Genomic DNA, 22,399 nt, shown 5'->3' on the forward strand with positions numbered 1-22,399 from the left:
TGGCTCCTGTCCGGTGCCTAGACGGGGGCTGGGGCTACACCACTCCTCCAACGGGGACTGCTTGGTGGATGCCCCGATTTGACTTAGGTCATAGGGCATCCCCCCACCCACCGGCTTCACCCTTAGAAACACTCCCAGCAAACAGGCAGGAGTGATATACACAGTTGCTTACCACAATCCCTATGGTCAAACCTCTCATCTGTAACCAATAAAGCTGTGGCCTTATTTGATCCCAAACCAATATAACGTGTGTTGTCTAGTTATTTACACTTTATGGTACAGGGTGGTCATGGGGTCACTAGGGTTACCAGACGTCCCTGTTTCCCAGGGACAGTCCCCGGATTTACAAATCAGTCCCCATACAAAATCCATTGAAGTTGAAAAGTGTCCCCAGATTCATTGAAAAAAAATCTGGTAATCTTAACCTTGACATGCAAATGGTCAATGCTTTGAGACCCAATAGGTACCTCTCTGGCGGGAAGGTAAACGGCGTTTCCGTGCGCTGCTCTGGTTCGCCAGAAGTGGCTTAGTCATGCTGGCCACATGACCCAGAAGCTGTACGCCGGCTCCCTTGGCCAATAAAGCGAGATGAGCGCCGCAACCCCAGAGTCGGCCACAAGTGGACCTAATGGTCAGGGGTCCCTTTACCTTTACCTTTATAATGTGACCTCCTATGTTTCTGTGGGAGTTCTGCCCAATTAAATTCAGGTTTGGAGGCAGATGAATGAATCCAACCATCAGAGTTTAATTACTGTTCTTCACCAGGTACAGCAAACTAGAGAGTTTTCTTAGAATGTTTTGTCATTGCTTCCATTATGTGTCTATAAATTTTAAGGCTTAGGACTTAATTTTAATTAGCGAAAATGCAAAAGCAAACAGTTCACACATCAAGTTTAGGATCCCCTAGCCAGGTTACGTTAACAGCATTTTAGTTTTAATCCCTGTTGATTATTATGAATGGTTTGCCTTTATTATTGCTGTTCTGAATGTTTATTCTTTGATGTGGTTTTTATCATATTGCTGTTTTTCTGAGGCTTTTAATGGATGTAAGCTGCTTCTGAGCAAGTTGGAAGAGTTGGAGAAGGTGCAAAAAGCAGAGCAGAAATAGCACCGTAAATAAATAAGCATTATTATTTAAATAAATATTATTATATCATGAACACGCGAGCAGGATTTGAACTATGAGCAACAGAAGGGATTAAAGATTATAGTAGTTTTGTTAAGGTTTAAGAGATAGAAAACAGGGTGCAGCAGAAGGAAAGAAATAGGAACACTGTGGAAAAGGATGTGCGGAATTTTTTTTAAAAAGTTTTTAGTTATGTATTGAAATATATGTGAAATTTTGGAAAACTTAATTAAAGAGCTAAATAAATAAGCAAGTAGGTAGGCAGGCAAGCAGTACAAAGTCTAGCAACATCAACCCCACCATGCAGATGACCACAGTGCCTGCAGACAGGTTGTGCATCCATAGCAGTGATGCTATGGAGGAATGACTGCTGGGAGGAGCACAGAGAGAAGAAACACCATGGTGGATCTTCAGCAGAAAAACTGGATACCTTCATCTGCCCCAGCTGCAGCAAAATATGCCTCTCCTGTATCAGTCTCTACAACCACAGCAGATGCTGCAACCTTCCAACAGTTTTACTTTACCCTCAAAGGAACACTCCTTCAGTGTCTCCCAGGACAGATGGATGCCAAAGTACATTCATATTTCTTTTTAAAAATGCACAGTGGGAAGTGCACCAAGCAGGCAACAACCAATGAGGAAGTAATTCAGAATGTGTCCTCTACTGGGTAAACATTTATTACAGTGGTACCTCAGGTTACAGACGCTTCAGGTTACAGACTCCGCTAACCCAGAAATAGTACCTCGGGCTAAGAACAGAAATTGTGCTCCGGCGGTGTGGCGGCAGTGGGAGGCCCCATTAGCTAAAGTGGTGCCTCAGGTTAAGAAAAGTTTCAAGTTAAGAACGGACCTCTGAAACAAATTAAGTTCTTAACCCGAGGTACCACTGTATTTATTTAATTTGTATCATGTCCTCCCCCCCCCCCCCGAAGGAGCCCAGGGCAGCAAGTACATACATCATTTGAAAATAAATAAAACAAATAAAACATTTTAAAGACAATTACAGTTAAAAACATCTCAAAACAGTGATAGTTTTAAACATTATTTCATCTCGTTTTCTCAGGGTTGCCAGGAACATTATTCTGGGTAAACATGGTTAACATAAATGTTTTCAGATCCACTGAACAGGCCCTCTCACGCGTCAAGACCAATTGCTGTTTTTCTGAGGTGGCACCACCAAAAAATACTATATTGAGAAAATAGTGTTTTGAATTATAAAGAAAGAAAAAGTGGAAGCTATGAGGAGGTAGGGATAGTATACATTACTAGCAGAAAATCTTAAAAACTTGGATTAAGTTGGCTTTCCAGTGACATTTTGAGGATGGTTTTACTTTCAAGAGTCAAGTTATGTTAAGTCAATAAATGTTTGTTGCTTAACTGGACAGCATCTGAGTCATGCCATCACTGACCAGGGGAAATAACAGTATGGGAAGCCCTAGGCTGGGGTCTTCAGATGACTGATGTAGAAAATAATATCATTTTCACCTGCTAACCAATGTGAGTGCATATGTTTGAAATGGCTGTAACATAGAGAAGGTTAAGCAATGTAACCGATACTCTTAGGGGAAAAAAAGGTTTGAAAGAAGTTGACAACAGTTGCTGCAGCCAGAGTTTTCATAACTGTGTGTGAAACATTACAAGTTAAGTAGAATTAGGAAGCTACCAAACCACAGAAACCATGAGAACAAATGCTAATGATTTTTTCACATGCCTCTAATAGGCACCAATACATACGACTTTAAAAGGATAGTAGGAAATGTCATATCGGTGGATATGAGTCATAATGGTTGGTTGCATGCAACCTTACATGATCAGAGACAACACACTTCTAATTATCCATTTCTGGGGAACAACAGCAGGAGACAGCTGTGGTGCACATATCCTACTCCCAGGCTTTCCAGAGGCATCTGGTAGGCCGCAGTGAGAAAGAGGGTATTTAAAATAGGTAAGTACAGAAGAACTCTTCTTATGTTCACCCCTGGAAGATTCTCAATTGCCTCTGACAAATTACCCTGATACTTGGAGCACTAAATCCTAAGACACATTAGTGGAGCACAAGAGGTGCAGGACCGTATCCTGGATGTATCAGTGTACACAAGTTCCATTTCCCTAACCCATGATGACTATGGAAGTGTCAGAGGAAAGTTGCATGAGGATTTCCTTATGCAGCCTGTTGTACAGGTACATACCAGAAACAGCATCATTGCCCCCCCCCCCAAAAAAGCATGCCCGAACCCCTGAGTTTGAAGGATAGCACATAAGAAATGAGGCAGAGGAAGGATGAGAGTGGGGAAATGATTCAATATACCAAAAGTTGGGAAATTACCTCTGGGCCGGTTCCTGCGTTTTCGCCTGCCAACTGAAGAGCTGCGAAGTGCTGGCTGCAGATGGCCTATCTCGATTGGTGTATTGGTTCGGAAACTCTCCTTGAACTTCTGCATCAGGGACTCCACTGTTTCTTGTGTCACCTCTGTAGCTGCAAGTTGGTGGTGAGGGGACAATAAGGAATTGAACAGTTAAAGAGCTCATGCGGAGACAAAACACTGTTTGCCCATCCCAACCAAAACAGAGCCTTCCGCAACCCATCGCATCCAATGTTACTCCTACTTAGAGCAGAAAAAAAATCAAAATTATGGGCATGACTAACATAGGTCCATTAATTTCAATTAGTCTGTTCTTAGTTGGCTATAACCTGATCCCTTTAGAGCAGTGTTGCCAGTAGGAGAGGCATGTAAGGTCTCAGGAAAAGCTTGATATCTATCAACCTCTACTATAAACACCTTCAACAAGAACCAAACTTGAAGACAAATGGCCTGAACTCCAAGGAAAGACTATTTATCGTAAAGGTAAAGGATCCATGGATGGTTAAGTCCAGTATACAACATTACAGAGGCTTCAAATTGTCATTCCCACTAACACTGAAAAGCCCAGGAATTAATTACTGGATGAGCTATGATTTTTCCCTCCCTCCCTTCCTTCCTTCCTTCCTTCCTTCCTTCCTTCCTTCCTTCCTTCCTTTAACAACCTCTTTGGTACATTAACCCCCTTCCAGTGGGAAATGCCAGTACTGGTTGTTGTATGTCTGCCATGACATGAAGATTCAATGCTGTGGTGACATGGGGAAGTGACTGACTTGGTATGGGCTGAAGCAAATGCTATTTTTGCAAGACAAAATCTTCCTGGGCTGCTTTTCATTCCTTTATTTTTTAATCATTCAGTATTCTAGCCCAAACTTGCCCTAATGTAGAATTTGCCTACTGTTCCGAACCCCAACTTATATTGCCAACATAGCAAAATGAATTGGTTAAACTCATTCAACGTAGTACCTTGATTTAAGATGCCAAGATAGTCCCAGGGCTTTTTTCCCCTTTCCCTTTTTAAGTATTAACCCTGCTGGCCTGCCTTGGCCCAGAGATGCATTAGATAGGAATAGCACTTGGAGGTTATTTGGACACCTGGGGCATTTGGTATCTGGAAAGGCTGCAGCCTAAAGATTTAATTCTCATTCCAGCATGAAGCAGAGTGTGTTTTTAACAGGACACACTGGGGTGTCAGTGTAGATTGGCAAAAGTGTAAAGTGAAGTAGGATATACCAAGGTAGAAAGAGCTACTCCCCCTCAGGACATGGGGAGATGCAATTCTTATTTAAGGCCCGATTCTTCCCTTTCCCCTCACCCTGCACTGCATTAGGAGGGACCCCTGTTTCTGGAAGAGCAACTGACATCACTGAGCAAGAAAATGTGCGGAAAGCAGCAAAAAGGTCACAGAGGAGAAAATAGAAAGCATCAGGAGGAAAAGTTAGAAGGAGAAAGGCAGAGCAGCCCCTCATTTGTCAGGCCTTTGATGCCACCACGGCCAGGATGTGTAATTTCACACTTGGACTATGGGCAGCAGGATCTATAAGATGTCTCTAATAACATCAGGTTACTGGACATGCTGCAGATTTGCTCTGCCTTTGAAGGGTATCCCTGGTGCCTGAGATAATGGACCTACATTTCCCAGATGGTAGCTTTTAAGAGCTCCAGGATTCATCCAAAGACTTATCAGCAATGACAGAAACAGCTCTGGAAGGTGATGATATGAAGCTGTCAGGTGATGGTAATTCCATGCAGAGGTGTACCCAGGGGCTGGCAAAACTGGCCTCTGCTGGGGCACAAGTCCAGGGTGAGCCACAAAAATCACCTTTCAGACTATGAGGTGCATGGCATATACCGTATGTATGTGGCGAGGTGATGCCACTGTCGTAGCAAGATCAAATGTGCATGCGGGGGGGGGGGGGAGCTTCCCGTCCTTCTCACACAGCAGCACAAGACGTGTGTCAAAGTGATTTGGGGTGGGGGAGCTGCTACAGCTCCTTGCAAAGGGCATAAGAGGTCCTAGGTAGGCCTCTGACTCAGTGAAGGTGGAGCCATCATCCACAACTGTCACTGCCCTCTCCCCCATTTCATTGCTGACTAAGATTTCCTTAGTTCTATTCTGCCCTTCCTCCAAGGAGCTCAAAGTGACAGGCACAGTTCTCATAACAACCGTATGACATGGGTTAGGCTGAGAAAAAGCGCCTCCCACCCCCGCTATCCCAAACCACCAGTGAGGTTTATGGTTGAATGGAGACTTGAACCTGTATCACTATAGTCCTAGCTCAACATACAAACCACTACTACATCAAACTGGATTCATGGGATGGTAGGAGCGAGGGAAGCCTGTGTTTATGAAACATCTGCAGTAAAAGCATCTTAATAATAGTCAGGAGATTATGGTGCACTTGTGTGAAACCATAGGTCAATGGTACTGGCTTTCCTGCAGAAACCCCCAGATTCAATCCCCAACCTCTCCACTTTAAATGGGTATCAGGTGGCAAGGCTAAGTTGCCTACATGGAACCTTGGAGATACACACACACACCAGCCTGTGAAATTAGTGTGAAAGTTACACAGCTTACAAAACAAACAGTACCAAACTAGATGGACCTACTTATAAGCCAGCTTTTTTCTCATTGATCTTTGGTGTAACACTGGGTTAGCTAACATGATGCCCTCTACATGTTTTGAACCATAGCTCCCTTCATCCCTGAGCAGAGGCCTCGGTGGCTGAAGCTGGTGGAAGTAGGAGTTCAGTGACTTCTGGGAGGGTGCAGTGTTGGCTACCCTGACCTGGCAATGTGCTGGCTCTCATCTGACAGTTAGAAGGGGGCATTTTTAATATGATAAAAATGTGTGTTTTTGTGTCTACACAATGTTCCAATTTTACATTTTTTTTCTGGTTGCATAGCTTGTGGATAATAAGTCACTCATCCCACTTAAACTACTGCAGAACAAATTGATAGGTTTCTGTTTTGTGTTTGTGTGTATCTATGTTTCCCCATTCCCAACAAACACAGTGAACTAACACATTAAAGGTAAAGGTAAAGGTAAAGGGACCCCTGACCATTAGGTCCGGTCGTGACCGACTCTGGGGTTGCGGCGCTCATCTCACTTTACTGGCCAAGGAAGCCGGGTACAGCTTCCGGGTCATGTGGCCAGCATGACTAAGCTGCTTCTGGCGAACCAGAGCAGCGCACAGAAATGCCGTTTACCTTCCCGCTGGAGCGGTACCTATTTATCTACTTGCACTTTGACGTGCTTTCGAACTGCTAGGTTGGCAGGAGCAGGGACCAAGCAACAGGAGCTCACCCCGTCGCGGGGATTCGAACCGCCGACCTTCTGATCAGCAAGCCCTAGGCTCTGCGGTTTAACCCACAGCGCCACCTGCATCCCTCTTGAACTAACACATTAATAGTAGGTAAACTACTACAGTTGTTCTATACACATAACTTGGAATTATGTTTGACTAAAATACATGGAATTTATTTTCAAGTAAATGTGTTGAGGTGCCAGTGAACTATTTTAGGGGCCAATTAACAGTTTCAGCTGCTAAAAGTAATTCTAATATAACCCCTCTGAGGAGAAGGGTAGTTTCTGGTCTTGCTAAGGAGGCCATTTCAAAGCCTGAGGGCAATTGAAGTGGATACTTTCCCCATTTGCAGTTGAAGTTTTTTAACCTTGTCTAAGGAGGGTGTACAGAGCAAGCCTTGGATCGACTGACTATAAGCAGTGTGAATTCTCACAGGATGTCAGTTCTAGGTCATGAAAGATTTTACTTGTAAGCATCAGCAACCTGAATTAGGTCCAAGAGTTCACAGGCAGCAATAGCACAGCTGCTGAAGAACAGAAGGACACTGTCACCTCTTGATACTGATTCAGAGGCAAACCGAAGCATTCTGAACCACCGGTAACTTTTGAGTTACCCTTAATGGTAGCCTGGTGCATATTGCATTACAGAAAAGCTTTTCAGGATGAAAATGCTGGAAAATGCTTTGAAGGAATAGTCACTCTTAGGGGTTGCAAAGGTGTGCAGGAATCCAGTGACTTCAAAAGCCTCTGAATAGAGCCAATACACCAAATATAACTGATCAAATATTTACCTGGCCATAGCCTGCTTATTTAGGTGCATCACCAGGTCCCAAACTTGTTAGGATGGGCACAAAAGGATATCCAGAGCTACTGTTCTACATGAGTTTCCCAAGAAGGGTCATAGCTCAGTGGTAGAGCACCTGCCTTGCAAACAGAAGGTCCCAAATACAGTGGTACCTCGGGTTACATACGCTTCAGGTTACAGACGCTTCAGGTTACAGACTCCACTAACCCAGAAATAGTACCTCGGGTTAAGAACTTTGCTTCAGGATGAGAACAGAAATTGTGCTCCGGCAGCACAGCGGCAGCAGGAGGCCCCATTAGCTAAAGTGGTGCTTCAGGTTAAGAACAGTTTCAGATTAAGAACGGACCTCAGGAATCAAGTACTTAACTCGAGGTACCACTGTACAATCTCCAGGTAGGGCTGGAATGTCCCCTGCCTGAACCCATGGAAAGCCGCTGCCAGTCAGTGTAGACAGCACTGAGGTAGATGGATTAGTGGTCTGACTCAGTATAAGGCAGCTTCCTATGTGCCCAGTGGGATGCTAGGGTCCTCCTTTAAAGAGGACACCTCTAGCGGGGGCATGACAACAGCCCTCTTTCTGAAGGTGCTGCCAATTTTAGGGCTGCCTGGTTAAAGTCTGGTTAACAGGTAAAGGACCCTAAGAAGGGAGAATGAGGTGTGTATCAAGAATGCGAGACCTGGACAGCAGTCTGAGCAGACACACAGGTTACATCCTTCTATTTAAATTGTAGACATAATTTCTAAATTTGAATCAACACGTATACATTTGTGCACACAAACTTCATGCAGATCCATGTTGTCTTTTGTCCTCTTTCTGGAGACAATGCTTAAGCTAGTTGGACTAATTTTCTGACTCTGTATAAGGTAGCTTCCAATGTTCCTAATGCTAGATGCACTTTGCCGTCTGATACAACTGTGGAAGTGGGGGAAAGGCTGTCCCACTGTCACCCTTGCAGGGAAAACCCCTAGCAACACGTCCTCCACCCAGGCGTCGCCACCCACTCCTTGTTAGCATAAACCAGAGCAACTGAGCTAACCACAGCTTGCTGCTTATTTAACTGGTGATAAAGGGGCAAGAAGCTGAGCCCACAGCCTCCAGATAATCAAACATCAACCCATTTTCATTTCCCACTTAAATTATAAAAGCCTGGAGTAACAGCCTAGGCAAGTGTGACAGGAAGTTTATCCCCTGGGTGGTACCGGAATGCAGCCAAGTCTAAATGCCAAACTAATCAAGTTTTATGAAAGGACACTATAAATAGGAGAAAGCCTGTGAGTATGTGTGATAAACAACCTAGCTTACTGGTAAGTCTGATTCCACACTGTGCAGCCTAACAGAGCATCAAAGTTGCACTGCGTCACGGTCACTTTGGTGTTTCATTGAGTCTCTTGAGATGGTTGATCAGAGGCTGAGGGAAATATTTCATGTGTTATGATTGCTAATCGGGAGAGTAATGAGTGACAGCCAAGGGGCTAACTGCCAATGGGATGGATTACCTAAGGGCAGGTGTATGGCACACACAGGCGAACAATACCTGAGGAAAGAGATGGTGTAAGCTAGAAATTACTCTAAGAAGATAAGAAATCGGAAGGACAGGTGTGTCTGTGGTGGGGTATCATTTCTTACTATATGTGTATGTAGATTTAAAAGAACATTGCTGGTGCAAGATATTGAAGGATTTGTGAAATGGCATTCATAATTCAGCTTCCACCAGCAGGCAAACCCACTGAGCACCCCTGCTGGGGTTTCTTGGATGGGAAGATTGTGGACACTACTGCTTTCTCTGTGCTTCAACATCTTATGGCTACTCCAACAGGGCTGCACAGAACCACAAACTGCAAATGGCCCTAAAGAATCAAATAGATCCCCCTTCTCATCCACTACCTACCACCCACTCCAAAGGATGTGCGAGATATTTATGCTTCCTTTGCTGAAGAAAGGAACAGGTAGGCCTGCTGTAATATTGTTAGATGCACATAATGCAGCAAAGCAATAATAAAAAATAACCAAACCTGATTGTGTATCGTAGCAACCTGCTAGATACCGATAGCTTTGGAAAGTGGTTTTGGTCTCCAGTCAGTTTTTAGATAAGCCAATTGAATTGGATTATAAACAAGGCAGGATAATGTTCTCTCCAGGGACCCTCTTTCGTCTCCTTCCCCAGCTCCCAGGCTGATCCAGCGGACTGATTTAAAACAAGTACATCAGTCTGCCCAGCTTAGAGAAGCCGAGGCGGTGGAGGGGGGAGAATTCTATGCAAAAGAATGTATCATCCATTGCATTAAAAGGCTCCACACACACACCCCACTTCAAATTCAGTTTTGTCTCCAACCCACTGTGCTTTGCAGGATAAAAAAAATGAATGCATTGCATATCCACACACAATTGTAAATTCATTGTGGGGGCAGGGAGGAAGTAAGAGTAAAATGATGCTTTGTCAGTGATACAGTTTGCCTCTGAGGGGAACAGAACAAATGTACTTTTTCTCCTTCATATATTTATGAGATCCCTCTCCTCCCTAGATGCTTCCCCCTTCATTGGTTCTGGGCACTGTGCCAACAGCAGCCCTTATCTGGCACTAGGCAGGAGGAGATGCAGCAGTATGGGGGGGGACCCCTCGATAGAATCACAAGTTTTTTCACTAGTTTAACAAATCGGGGAGGGGGGAATCTCGGGTTCTTAATAAAGCTCAGAGAAATCCAATGCAACAGTTGTGCTAGCAAAAACTCAATACCAGCAACCAGCTCTTGCGCAATCATGTTTCACAAGTTTAGCCGGTGGAGCAAGTATATCACTATGTGACTTTAACTTATTGGATACAAATTATTATTACTATTATTATTATTTATACTTGATGACCTTCCACATATCTGAAGGCATTGTACAGAACATTAATAAAAACAACTAAAAAAAATAGATAAACACAACACAAACACCAAAGAATGTGATTCGAAAAACAAAACAAAAATGGGCAACCATGCCAGAAACCTATTCATGCAGCTTGTAAAGCTTGTCAGAACAGAAACATCTCCAGTTGTTTCTGGAAAGGGCAGGTGGCAAGCGCTTGTCGCATCTTGACAGGAATTCTATTCCATAAACAGGGGCAGCTATACAGAAAGCCCTGCTCCCGGTTACTGTGCAGTGAGCTTATGAGATATTTGGAATGTGTAGGAGAAATTCTCCAGCAGACCACAGTGATCCACCAGGTACATAAAAAATCAAAACAAACAGGGCCAAGGGGTGGGAAGTAAAAACAGAAAATGTACTGGAAGTGAATGATATATTGCATGTGAAGTAAATTTGTTAAAACTTTTGGGATATATATATATGAATAAGGCAATCTCTCAAGTAACATGGTCCTAAGCTGTGTACAGGGCCTTATATGTCAACTGTACAACTGAGCCCCATAGCAGACTGGCAGCCAGTACAAATCCTTCAAGCAAGGTGTTATATGCCACCTCCACAAGCAGACTTGTTGCTGTTTTCTGCACCAGCTGTAGTCTCCAGATCAATGCCAAGGGTAGTTTAACATGTATTGCAGCATGTATATGTCTTTAGCTTGGAATTGTGTGTGTGCATGTGCGCGCGCACATGCACGCATGCATTTGTTGATGTTTCTGTTGTGACATGGCTTCAGGGCATTTCATGGGCAGTGATTCAGCAATGAAATTTATTAACTAATGAGCACGAATAAGCCTGAGGATTCCTGCAGACTGTACGCTTCAGTGTTAAGTTTACTGTAAAATTCTGCAGTGAAATGAACTATCTGGACTGGAACTGTCTGCTTGGCTTTACTCTTTGCATATTCTCACCCTCCCAGAGGTGCCAAATCTCCTCAACCATTGTTTGCTCTCAGTGTGGCAGTGTGGGTATATTGGCCTTACAACCGCAGAGCCTCAAGAAGTTCAACAGCACCCCATCTCAGCTGAAAACATCAATTTCTACCAAAAGGGAAGAGGTTGCTAGTTTCAGAGAACTACCCTACACCTTATTTTCTCCAAACAGTGACCCAATACTCATCCTCTCCCCAGTCACGGTGCTCAATCACTTCCCAGCTAATTGCCTCCACTCATGTGTGCAAACTAACCATTGACTGGAAAACACTGCAGAATGTTAATTTCATTTAGAGCTGGGTAATGGTGAAATGCTTCAACCTCCCCCCCCCTTATAAAAAATGATATGAAACAAGCATTGTATTAATAGCACTATTTGCAATTATAGCCACAATCCCAACCTATGAGTGACTGAGAGGTATTATTATTATTATTATTATTATTATTATTATTATTCAAGCACTTTAGAGACAGTGTCACTTCATCTACCCCTTCTCCTGCCTGCTTTGCTGTTCCCCTCATTGTGACAATTAAGATAATGTAGTAAAATCACATACACACAAACACCAGAATAGACCCAGGAGGCCTGCCATTTTCACAGGCATTCTTTCAAACAGAATCACAGCACAGTGCAGTCAACAAACAACCTCACTGGAGAACATACCAAGGCCTTGTCAACTCTGATGGAGATTGACCTAAAGAAATAAATCTGTCTCTCAAACAATAAAGTATGTGAAGAAGATCCCTGTCAGCAGTATATATGCTGGTATGACGAGGACAAAAGTGGTTCTCCTTCTGCAGACAGTAGAAAGTTTACCAATGCTAGAATTGGAACCTTCTGTGGCAAACCACAGAACTGCGTTTTGGAGCATCAGCCTGGGCAGTAAAGTAGTCCCAGACCATGGACTGGTCCTGCTCACTCATCGGACTCCTCTGGACAGGAAGAGGAACAAAAGACTTCTTCTTGGTCTAGGACAGGTATGGAGAACCTTTGGCCCTCCAGATATTATGGACTACAACTCCCATCAGCCCCAGCTGACCAGGGATGATGGGAGTTATAGTTTCACAACATCTGGTAAGCTAGAGGTATACCTCTTCCTGGTTCTGGTGTGTTTCTTCATGTTCCATCAGCTCAGCCTTCTGTTTCAAGCAGTGGCTCCAACTTCTGGTTTGTCTCTAGTATACCTGAAGGAGCGTCTCCACCCCCATCGTTCTGCCCAGACACTGAGGTCCAGCGCTGAGGGTCTTCTGGCGGTTCCCTCAATGCAAGAAGTGAGGTTACAGGGAAACAGGCAGTGAGCCTTCTCGGTAGTGGCACCCACCCTATGGAACGCCCTCCCATCAGATGTCAAGGAAATAAACTATCTGACTTTTAGAAGACATCTGAAGGCAGCCCTGCTTAAGGAAGCTTTTAATGTTTAATGTATTATTGTGCTTTTAATATTTAATATGCTTGCAAACATACCAAACTACTAATTTAATGCCAAGTTCAAGGTTTGATTCTGTTCACATATGTGTCAATATATACAGAGTACCTTAAGTTACCTTAGGTGGGTGGCCCAACTACAGCCCTATCTGGATACAGATAAATTGGCTGCAGTGATCTATGCTCTGGTAACCGCAAGATGGGATTATTACAATGCACCTCACATCCTGCCTTTGAAAACAGTTTGGAAGTTTCAATAGCAGTCGATTTGCAACTTAAGCTCATTTAACCTATGCGACCACAGCTTTACACGCTTGGTCAAAAAAAAGGGGGGGAAGGGAAAAGAAGATTCACATCAGTGAGGATTTAACACTACCAATTTGGTGAAGAGGGAGGAGAGCCACTAAGGGAGCCCACTCCCCATCTCCTAAACCAGGTGTAGCCAATGTGGCGTAGAGAGCATGCCCATTGATGAGGCAGGGTGCTGCACTCACCTCTGGCAGTAGAAGCATAAGAGGTGGCTCCCCACCCATCCACCACCTCCACAGCCACTGGAACACGCGCGCCCCTCTTGCTGAGAGGCAATGCTTTACAGAACACTCTGGCTCTCACTGAGTTTGGAGAGGCGGGGGAGCAGCACATTCCTGTTTTGCCTCAGGTGGTGAAACAGGACAGGCCGGTGTACAACAGGTGTTGTGGGACTACAACTCCCATCACCACTGACAATTGGTCATCCTGGCTGGGGCTGATGGGAACTGGCATTCTAACAACATCTAGCTATATTTCTCTTAAAGGCAAAGGGACACGGGGGGTGCTATAAGGCGCCGAGCCTTAGGGGCTTGCTGATGGGAAGGTCGGCGGTTCGGATCCCTGCAACAGTGGTGAGCTCCTGTTGCTCTGTCCCAGCTTCTGCCAACCTAGCAATTCTAAAGCACACCAGTGCAAGTAGATAAAGAGGTGCTGCTCCGGTGGGAAGGTAAACAGTGTTTCTGCGCACTCTGGCTTCCATTGTTCCATTGCGCCAGAAGCGGTTTAGTCATGCTGGCCGCATGACCCAGAAAGCTGTCTGTGGAAAAACGCCAGCCCCCTTGGCCTGAAGCAAGATGAGTGCCACACCCTATAGTTGCCTTTGACTGGACTTAAACGTCCTGGGGTCCTTTACCTTACGCTTCTCTTAGACCACGGTTACAAGCTTAGCAGCAGCATCTGAACAAAGCCAAAAGGGCACAGTCTGCTATATGTGTCACTCCTGAACTTTGAGCTTAAGATCCCTCTCTATTTAAGAGATAAAAGTGTTTGCCTGAAGCCTCTGCAGCAGAAAGCCAGAAGAGGTCCATATTGAGACAAGAATCATACTAGAGAAAGGATAGCCTAGGAAAAACAATTGGGAAACAGAGGCAGCATATATCTTTGAATTCTCTAAGAATGATAAACAATGTCTGTTATTTCAGAAAGCAAAGAGCACCTCTAGGCTATTTTTGTTCCATACCAGCCCACCATCTACCTTGCAGCCAGCCCGTAAATAATGTACAAGCTGTATCAAACATTCATAGTTATGGACAAAGTTAAGAAAATCATAGACTGAAATTTAGATAAGAAAACAGCTCCTGGTGGTTTGTTTTACTCCCTGGGAAACTAAAGTTTTATGGTATTTTCTACGGTTTATGACCCTTGTCCATATAAGCCATTTCAGAATGCCATAGAAAGTCATCACAACACTTTCACTAATCTACTGAGCAGCTTCCGAAAGTCCCTGAGACAAATAAAATGGTAAATATAGTAACCCATATAAATGGTCTGAGAGGCATCCAGAACAATTTTATTTTTAATCCCCCACTTTTTCACTCAGCTTAACAAGGAATGAGCAGGAGGGAAATATTAGAATGATTTTTCCTAACAAATATCAATATATTTTGTTATTTTCTCGGAATCCACAAAAAGATGCCTGTATAGAAATATGCATGTTGGAAATATGCCTATATCTTTCAATGAATTGGCACACCATCTTAAAGTTTGCATTGCTGATTCTTTCTCCAAATTTTATTAGTGTGGGGTGAAGAAAACTGCTTGTCTGTCTGTCTTCTATGCATTTTGACACCTCTTAAGATACTGCACCCAAATATTGCATGATGGTTCCTGGGATCAAGGAGAATGTTTTGGCCTGTGTTTGGATATAATTGGATAGCATTTTGAACCAATGTGGCTGACTGCACCTTTAAAAACTGTACTGATTTTAACCACTGAATATTTAAAAATGCAATATTTTGTTGTTTTTCCTTGGAATTCCCTGGCAATGCTGTGTTCAAGACCGCTAATATAGATACACAATGGATGCACAGATATATTAAGTACACAAACATAGACACTGAATTTTTTGGCAATGACTGAGGTGGCAGAGGACCAAAGGAGAGGGGTATAGAAACAATTACACTGGAAACTTTGAATAACCCACACACCACCACTGCTACCAAAATCATTCTTCCGCCTGGATATAGCTTTTGATGGATTATTAAAACTAAATCAAACAGCTGTGTTTTAGTTCAGAAGCTTTTCAAACAACTTCCCATATGGTAACTGTGAAATGAGAAAATATGGTGGAATGCAGAGTTTAAGCAACAGCATGAGAAGTACCATTCAGTATTGCAAAGTTTATGAGTGTTTCCAGGTGAATGTTTATTGGAGGATCTGTGCTCCTCATGCATGGCTGGTGTTTTGTTTTGTTTTGTTTTGTCTGCAGCATCTGCATAGCATCATTGGAATCAAAACACCAGCCTGTATTTACCACCCCCCCTCTTTAATCCAGATTTACCCTTTCCACGGGGGGGGGGGGACCCGACCCAACAGAAAACCCAACAGGCATTAATAATAATAATAATAATAAATATAGCTCTGTAGCTTCTCTTGATACTGTGCACTTTATGGTCAGAGTCTGATTTTATTTCCATGGCAGTGTATCAGGACCTGAGTCAGCAGCTTGACTCCTATACCAGGAGCTGTCACGCAAGATTCAGCATTCCCATTCTTTACTCTAGGCAAAATTATACAAGATCTAGTGACAATGGTATATATTGCATCTGATGAAGTGAGCTCCAGTCCATGAAAGCTTACTCTGCAATAAATCTGCTAGTCTTTATGTGCCTTAAGCCTCGGGTAGTGGAGGAAGGGGAGGGAGAGTGTGTGCACACTTGGAATACATTAGGAAAGTTAAGTGTATTTGCACACACACTTGTTACTTTTAAACATTACATACAGACTTGTAGACTCCTGATTATTTTTCACACAAATGGCAGTTTAGGACACAAGTCTGTATGGGAGAAAATGCACTTAATAGGGGTAATGTATTATTGCCACAGATGTGAGGTTTGGCTAATCTAAGGGCTTTTAGCTGTTTTCATAGCTGTAAGAAGATTATCCTTTCGAAAACTGAATGTATTTGGGAATTGGAAGGAAGCTCTTGTTGATATCAAGGCCTGAGAATGACCAACAAGACTAGTTAGCTCTTATGCACTGTCACATAAAAAAGAGAAGGTCATAAAGCACTTGGCCTCCCCAAATCCAATCACCACCACCAAGCATAAAAACTAAAAAACTAGCATAGGACAAACCAATTTAGAATCATGTTCAGAACAGCACCTAGCCACAGATCAGGTGGGGGGGCTTCAACTGGATGATATGGGACTGTTTGAGCTGTGGTTAAGGCTATTATCAGATATCTTCCTCCAGATGTGCATGTCTGCACTACAAGCAGCAGGGGAGCTCCAGCTAGTGAAGTGTCTCAAACCCTGTGACATCGTTAGTGTCAAGGCAACAAGAGAGTTAGGCAGCAATGCAAGCTTGGCAAAAGACTGAGACCAGGACAGATTGTTCTCCTCCCCTCTTTTTGATGTAATAAACTCCAGGCTCAAAACAAATTAACTCAACAAGCAACATAAATGCAGGTAGAAACCTGGGGGCTGCTACCCAGTTTACTGTACAAAATACTGTGTGTATGATCATCTGCCTATTGGATACAGCTGTGGGTGGGAGGAGTACAGAGAACACTCTCTCTCCAGCAAGCTGGGCTTGCTTGTCGCACACATTCACAAACTCTCAAACTTACACCAAGCAGGACATCATGGTTGCTACTTCTATCAAAGATGATACCAATATCACAGTTTATGCCTCTTCCCATTTCCCATCCCCTGCAAATTTATTTTCCTTACAATTAACAGGCTGCTGTTGAATAAAGGTAAAGGTAAAGGACCCCTGACAGTTAAGTCCAGTCGCGGACAACTCTGGGGTTGCGGTGCTCATATCGCTTTACTGGCCGAGGGAGCCGGCATACAGCTTCCCGATCATGTGGCCAGCATTACTAAGCCGCTTCTGGCAAAGCCAGAGCAGCGCATGGAAATGCCGTTTACCTTCCCGCCAGAGCGGTACCTATTTATCTACTTGCACTTTGACGTGCTTTTGAACTGCTACGTTGGCAGGAGCAGGGACCGAGCCACGGGAGCTCACCCCGTTGCGGGGATTCGAACCGCCGACCTTCCGATCGGCAAGCCCTAGGCTCAGTGGTTTAGACCACAGCCAAACTAACCCTGCAACATAAAAACGCCACAGGCTCAATCCACTCCTTGTCTCAATGATATTTAGATTTAGAGATGTCACCTTCTGTTTCCAGTCTCCATCTCTCATTCATTGTAGTGCATCCCAGTTCCCACATTTTAACCATCCTGCACTCAAGGTGGCCTGCTGTATTATATAGCTACCCATAGCCTTCTCCAGCAGAGCAACCCAACATTGGAAGTAAAAAGAAAAAAAAATCAATTTCTCAAAACAGGGAAATCGAACACAGCACAGCTCTGGAAAACACAGGTTCAGAGGTGGAGGGACAATAAATGGGTTTATTAGGTCTGATTTTATGTAACTAGAAAGGCAGAGAATTTCTTCCACTCAGTGAAAAATCAACTCTGTGGCATCAAGTAGGCAATACCTCTCCAGCAGAAAATCTCTTTTCCTTTGGTCACCGTCTGATATTCTTTCTCTCAAATACAAAAAGTTTATCCATAGCAAAATCTGCTTTCACACTTGCAAACTGACCCTATGAAGGGGAAGAACCATAGCTCAGTAGAAGAACATAGTTGTATGCAAAAGGTTTAAGAAAGGTCCAGCTAGGGCTGGGTATGACCTCTCTCTTAAGGTTTGGAGAGCCAATACCAGTCAATGTAGGCATAATTCAGCTAGATGCTTATTTTCTGGAATGTTTCTAAGTATGAAAATACCTGGACACCTTGATCTTCTTCTGAGGCTTTTCTCCAGCTCCCCACCCTGATGAAGGCTTGGGGGTGGTGGCAAGGGCGTGAGCCTTTTCATGTTTGCTTCCCTGGTTGTGGAATGCTCTCCCCAGCAAGCTCTGGCTAGCACCTTCGTTAACATATTTCTGGCACCAGGTAAGACTTATCTTCCCACCCATCCCCCAGGTTTCTGATAGACTGTGTTATTTTGCTACTGGTGTGCTGCCACAGCTTCCTGTGGTTGTTCTGTGAGTTTTTCTGCTTTTATGGTATGATATATTTATAGTTAAGGTATAAATATGTTGTAGGTCAGTTGGATACTTTTGGGTAACAAACAACTAACGAGTATAATCATCATCATCTTTCTGATTCAGTAGAAGGTTGCTTCCTATATTCCTATTTAATTCTTCTCCTTGTTTAGAACTAAGGAATCTTTGTTTAGATGAGAAGGAGAAACTCAGGAAAGGGGCACATGTTTTGCAAGCAATCCCTGGCATCTCCAGACACAGCACAGTTTTTTTGGGGGGGTGGGGTGGAGGACTTTGCCTGAAAACCCGGAGATCCAATACCGTTTAGTGTAGACAATACTGAACTAGGTAGATCAATGGTCTGTCTCAGTGGCCCAGTTTGGAACATGATGCTGGGAAAAATTGAGGGCACAAGGAGAAGGGGACGACAGAGGACGAGATGGTTGGACAGTGTTCTCGAAGCTACCAGCATGAGTTTGACCAAACTGCGGGAGGCAGTGGAAAACAGGAGTGCCTGGCGTGCTCTGGTCCATGGGGTCACGAAGAGTCGGACACGACTAAACGACTAAAGAACAACAAAGTAGGTACAGTTTCTACCCAGGTGAGCCTAGAGTAGGGCTGCTCCAGAATGGCCAACAGAGGGATTCTGTTCCCAATGATCTACTAGTCACTTACCTGAAAAATAAAAGAAACTAATAAGTAAAGTAACCAAAATGCATCTGGGAAAAACAAGACTTGTCACTGTGCAGTGGTATCTGGTTCACTGGGGCAAACAGAGCACTGCCGCCATCAACTTCAGCCTTCCCCCTGCCAGCCCACACACCTGCCTACCTTCTTACAACAGATCCAGGGTTAAGCACTGGCTATCGGCTTCCTTTCCCTAAGTTTCCATTTCTGCCCTTGGAGAACTGAGGAGGAGAGGGGGACTAGAATTAGCTAGCTATGCCTGTCGCTACCTCTAGCTCTACCTGCTGCTGGCCTCTCTGCCTTCTGGCCTAACATTCCAAATGGGAAGCAGCCATCAATGCCACTGTGTGTTTGGCAGTGAAGCTGGGGTGTGTGATACAAGAAGTCTGGCTAATCAACTTAACTGCAACTGCAAAGGGAAATTTTCCCAGCTTCAGAATGGTCAGTGGCCCTGGTGTCTCTCCCTTCATCCATATCAGTTGTCTTGCTTAAGACGCCTAGAATTAGTTCTCCTTGACACCCCTTTCTATAGCTAACTTTGCTGTTCCTGGTTTTTATCTGAAGGAGACCTGTATCTAACTGGTTCTGCCCTAGGAGAAGAGATGGGAAAGCCTGGGGGAAAAATGGGGGGGGGGATAAGCAGTTTCCCCACATATCCCCCCAAAGCCGTTTACCTCCAGAAAAATGGGAAAAGGGAGTTTGATGTAGTTTGAATATTCCGCACACACCCCATTTTTCCAGCAAAAAAAAACGGCTTTGGAAGAAAACGGGAAAATGCAGTATTTGTGGGGAATTTGCAGCAGTCATAAATAATGCAGGCATGTTCCCTTGGGGCCGCTCCGTGTAGTTCTGCCCACCAGACGCCTTTCAAAAAGGTTCTGTGAAATCCTCAAGACTAGTTTGTTTATAGAGAAAGAGATAAGGACCATATGATTAACTGCTCTACCCTAAATATGATGAACTGCTGTAAAAATCAAACCATCTGCTTTCAGTGCAAACACTCAGGGCAAGTCAAATGAATTCATTTCCACCATTGTTTTAAAGCAGATGGGGATTCTTGTGAGTGGGGAGAGGGATAATTCAACCAAGCAGAAAGGCAAATATACTTGTTGCCTTCTTGTGTCTGGGGACCAAAAAAACTGCATATATTTATAAAATACAGCATTTTCATAAGTTTATTTTCGGTAAACCTCTTTTGACAAATATGAAGAAAACCACCTGAATCTTTGGTCTGGATGTGAGGGGGAAAACCAGTTTCTTGTAGAAAACAAGAGACGGCAAAGTGCCAGCAGATAATTTCATTTTACCTTTGCAGTTGGCCTTGAGGCTAAGTATTGTGTGCCTCAATTTCCCAGTCGTCATAGGTATTGCAAACTATCAGGAATACAAATGGGAAAAGCAGGGAGGGGTATCAGCTATGGATGCATTAAAACAGTCACACTGTCCTCCACACAGCTGGCCAGGACGCTCTGTTTTTGCTGTTCAGGGAGGGTAAATGTCAAAGATCCTCATATTAAAATAAGGCAACCTTCAGTTAAAGACAAATGAGTTGATTAGAAGGTGCAGTTCTAAGCATCCTTTCACTCAAGATCTTCTTTTTAAAAAAATCAATATGGACCTCTGCAAGGAGAATCTCCAAACCTCTCACCCTTTTCCATCTGTTGCTTCTCACCCTTTTCATACCAGAAAATGTAATTTGGTAAGCATGTGTACCTGGGATCTGTATTTCCTGCGGGTCAAAACTGAATCTTCATGCACACCCCCTCCCTTGGCTTAAAAGCAGCTAGAAGGAAGGATTGTTATGAATGATGCAAGGAGGAAAAAGAAGTCCAGATCAAACCACCCCACCAAAACTGCTATTAGCCTACTGGCAAGGAAAATAAGAGGAGGAGAAATATAAAAGGAGTACTGGTGGGAAACAAAGCATTTAAACTCAAAGCATTTGCAGACGACCTTGTGATAACAACAGAAAACCCGGTTGTGTGCTTACCTAGGGTTTTGGAGATGATTAATGAGTTCAGCCATGTGGCAGGCTTCAAATTGAATAAAAATAAAAGTAAGTTGCTGGTGAAAAATACGACAGAACAAAATAAAAATGAATTACAAAAAGTTACTGAAATGGTAATAATAATAAAAAAGGTCAAATATTTGGGAGTTTGGTTGACCCCAAAGAATATTAATTTACATAAGGATAATTACCTAACCATGTGAAAAGAAGTAAAAAGAAAATTTGAGATTTGGGGGAGGCTGAATTTATTTTTCTGGGGAAGGATATCTGTGATAAAAATGAACGTATTGCCGAGAATGCTATTTCTGTTTCAAGCAAGCCTGGTGATCGGTGGAGCAGGGCCCTTCAAGCAATGGCAAAGAGATATTTCAAGGTTTATATGGCAGCGGGGAAACCAAGAATAAAACACAAGCTGTTGACAGATTTTAAAGACGGAGGTGGCTTCTCCCTGGCAGATTTAAACATATATTATGAATTTGCTTCTGTTCAGGCGACTCACCACGGAATTTTTTGTTCTAATAGATATTTATATTTTCCCCATACTTTTATCAGTGATTTCCTGATTATATGATTATGAAAACATTTATGAACTGAAATGATGGACATATAGAGAGAGACCTGCTGATAGAAAAAGAAGGGAGATTAAAATTTAAGGATTATGTTGAGATAAGAGAATATGTTCAGAATTGGCTGCAAAATCGTCAATTAAATGAGGTTTTCAAAGAAGATAAAAAGAAGGGATTTGGAGATACCAAATCTAGATTTCAAAGAGAAATTGTAGATGATAAAACAAATTCTCAAAGAAAATGTATAATTTATTGTTAGAATGGGAGACCAAAGATGAAGAGTTCAAATCTGTAATGATTAAATGGGCACAAGATACAGGACACAATATACAACTGGAAGATTGGGAAAAACTATGGAAAATTAATTTAAAATTCACTTATTGTATATTGTTAAAAGAGAATTACCGTATTTTTCGCCCTATAAGGCGCACCAGCCCATAGGGTGCACCTAGTTGTTTTTTTTTGGGGGGGGGAATAAAGAAAAAAAATTATTTCCCCCCCCCCCCAGGCCCAAGCTTCCCCCGACCCCAGCCCCCAGAACAGGCTGCTATCCGCAAGCCTTCCCCCACCAGCCCCGACAAGCTCTGGGAGTATTCCCCACTTCCCGCAGAAGCTGCACACACTTTAAAGGGGCTGCGCGGCTTCTACTGGTTTTTCTAGGAGATGGGGGAATTCCCCCACCTCCCTGAAAAGCCCACAGAAGCCGCACGCTCTTTAAAGGGGCTGCGCGGCTTCTACTGGTTTTTCTAGGAGATGGG

General features: G+C 43.5%; 1 protein-coding gene across 2 annotated transcripts in view; it reads right to left on the reverse strand.

Moving 5' to 3' along the window:
• ASTN2 (astrotactin 2) overlaps positions 1-22,399 on the reverse strand; it is a 656,937-nt gene that overhangs the window by 401,957 nt on the left and 232,581 nt on the right. For both annotated transcript variants that reach the window (XM_083597178.1, XM_083597179.1), the window contains exon 4: positions 3,453-3,602. In XM_083597178.1, coding sequence (XP_083453304.1) covers positions 3,453-3,602 — 150 coding nt within the window. The remainder of the gene's footprint in view (positions 1-3,452; positions 3,603-22,399) is intronic.

Source organism: Podarcis filfolensis, assembly GCF_964270895.1.
Source record: "Podarcis filfolensis genome assembly, chromosome: Z".
NCBI lineage: Eukaryota > Metazoa > Chordata > Lepidosauria > Squamata > Lacertidae > Podarcis > Podarcis filfolensis.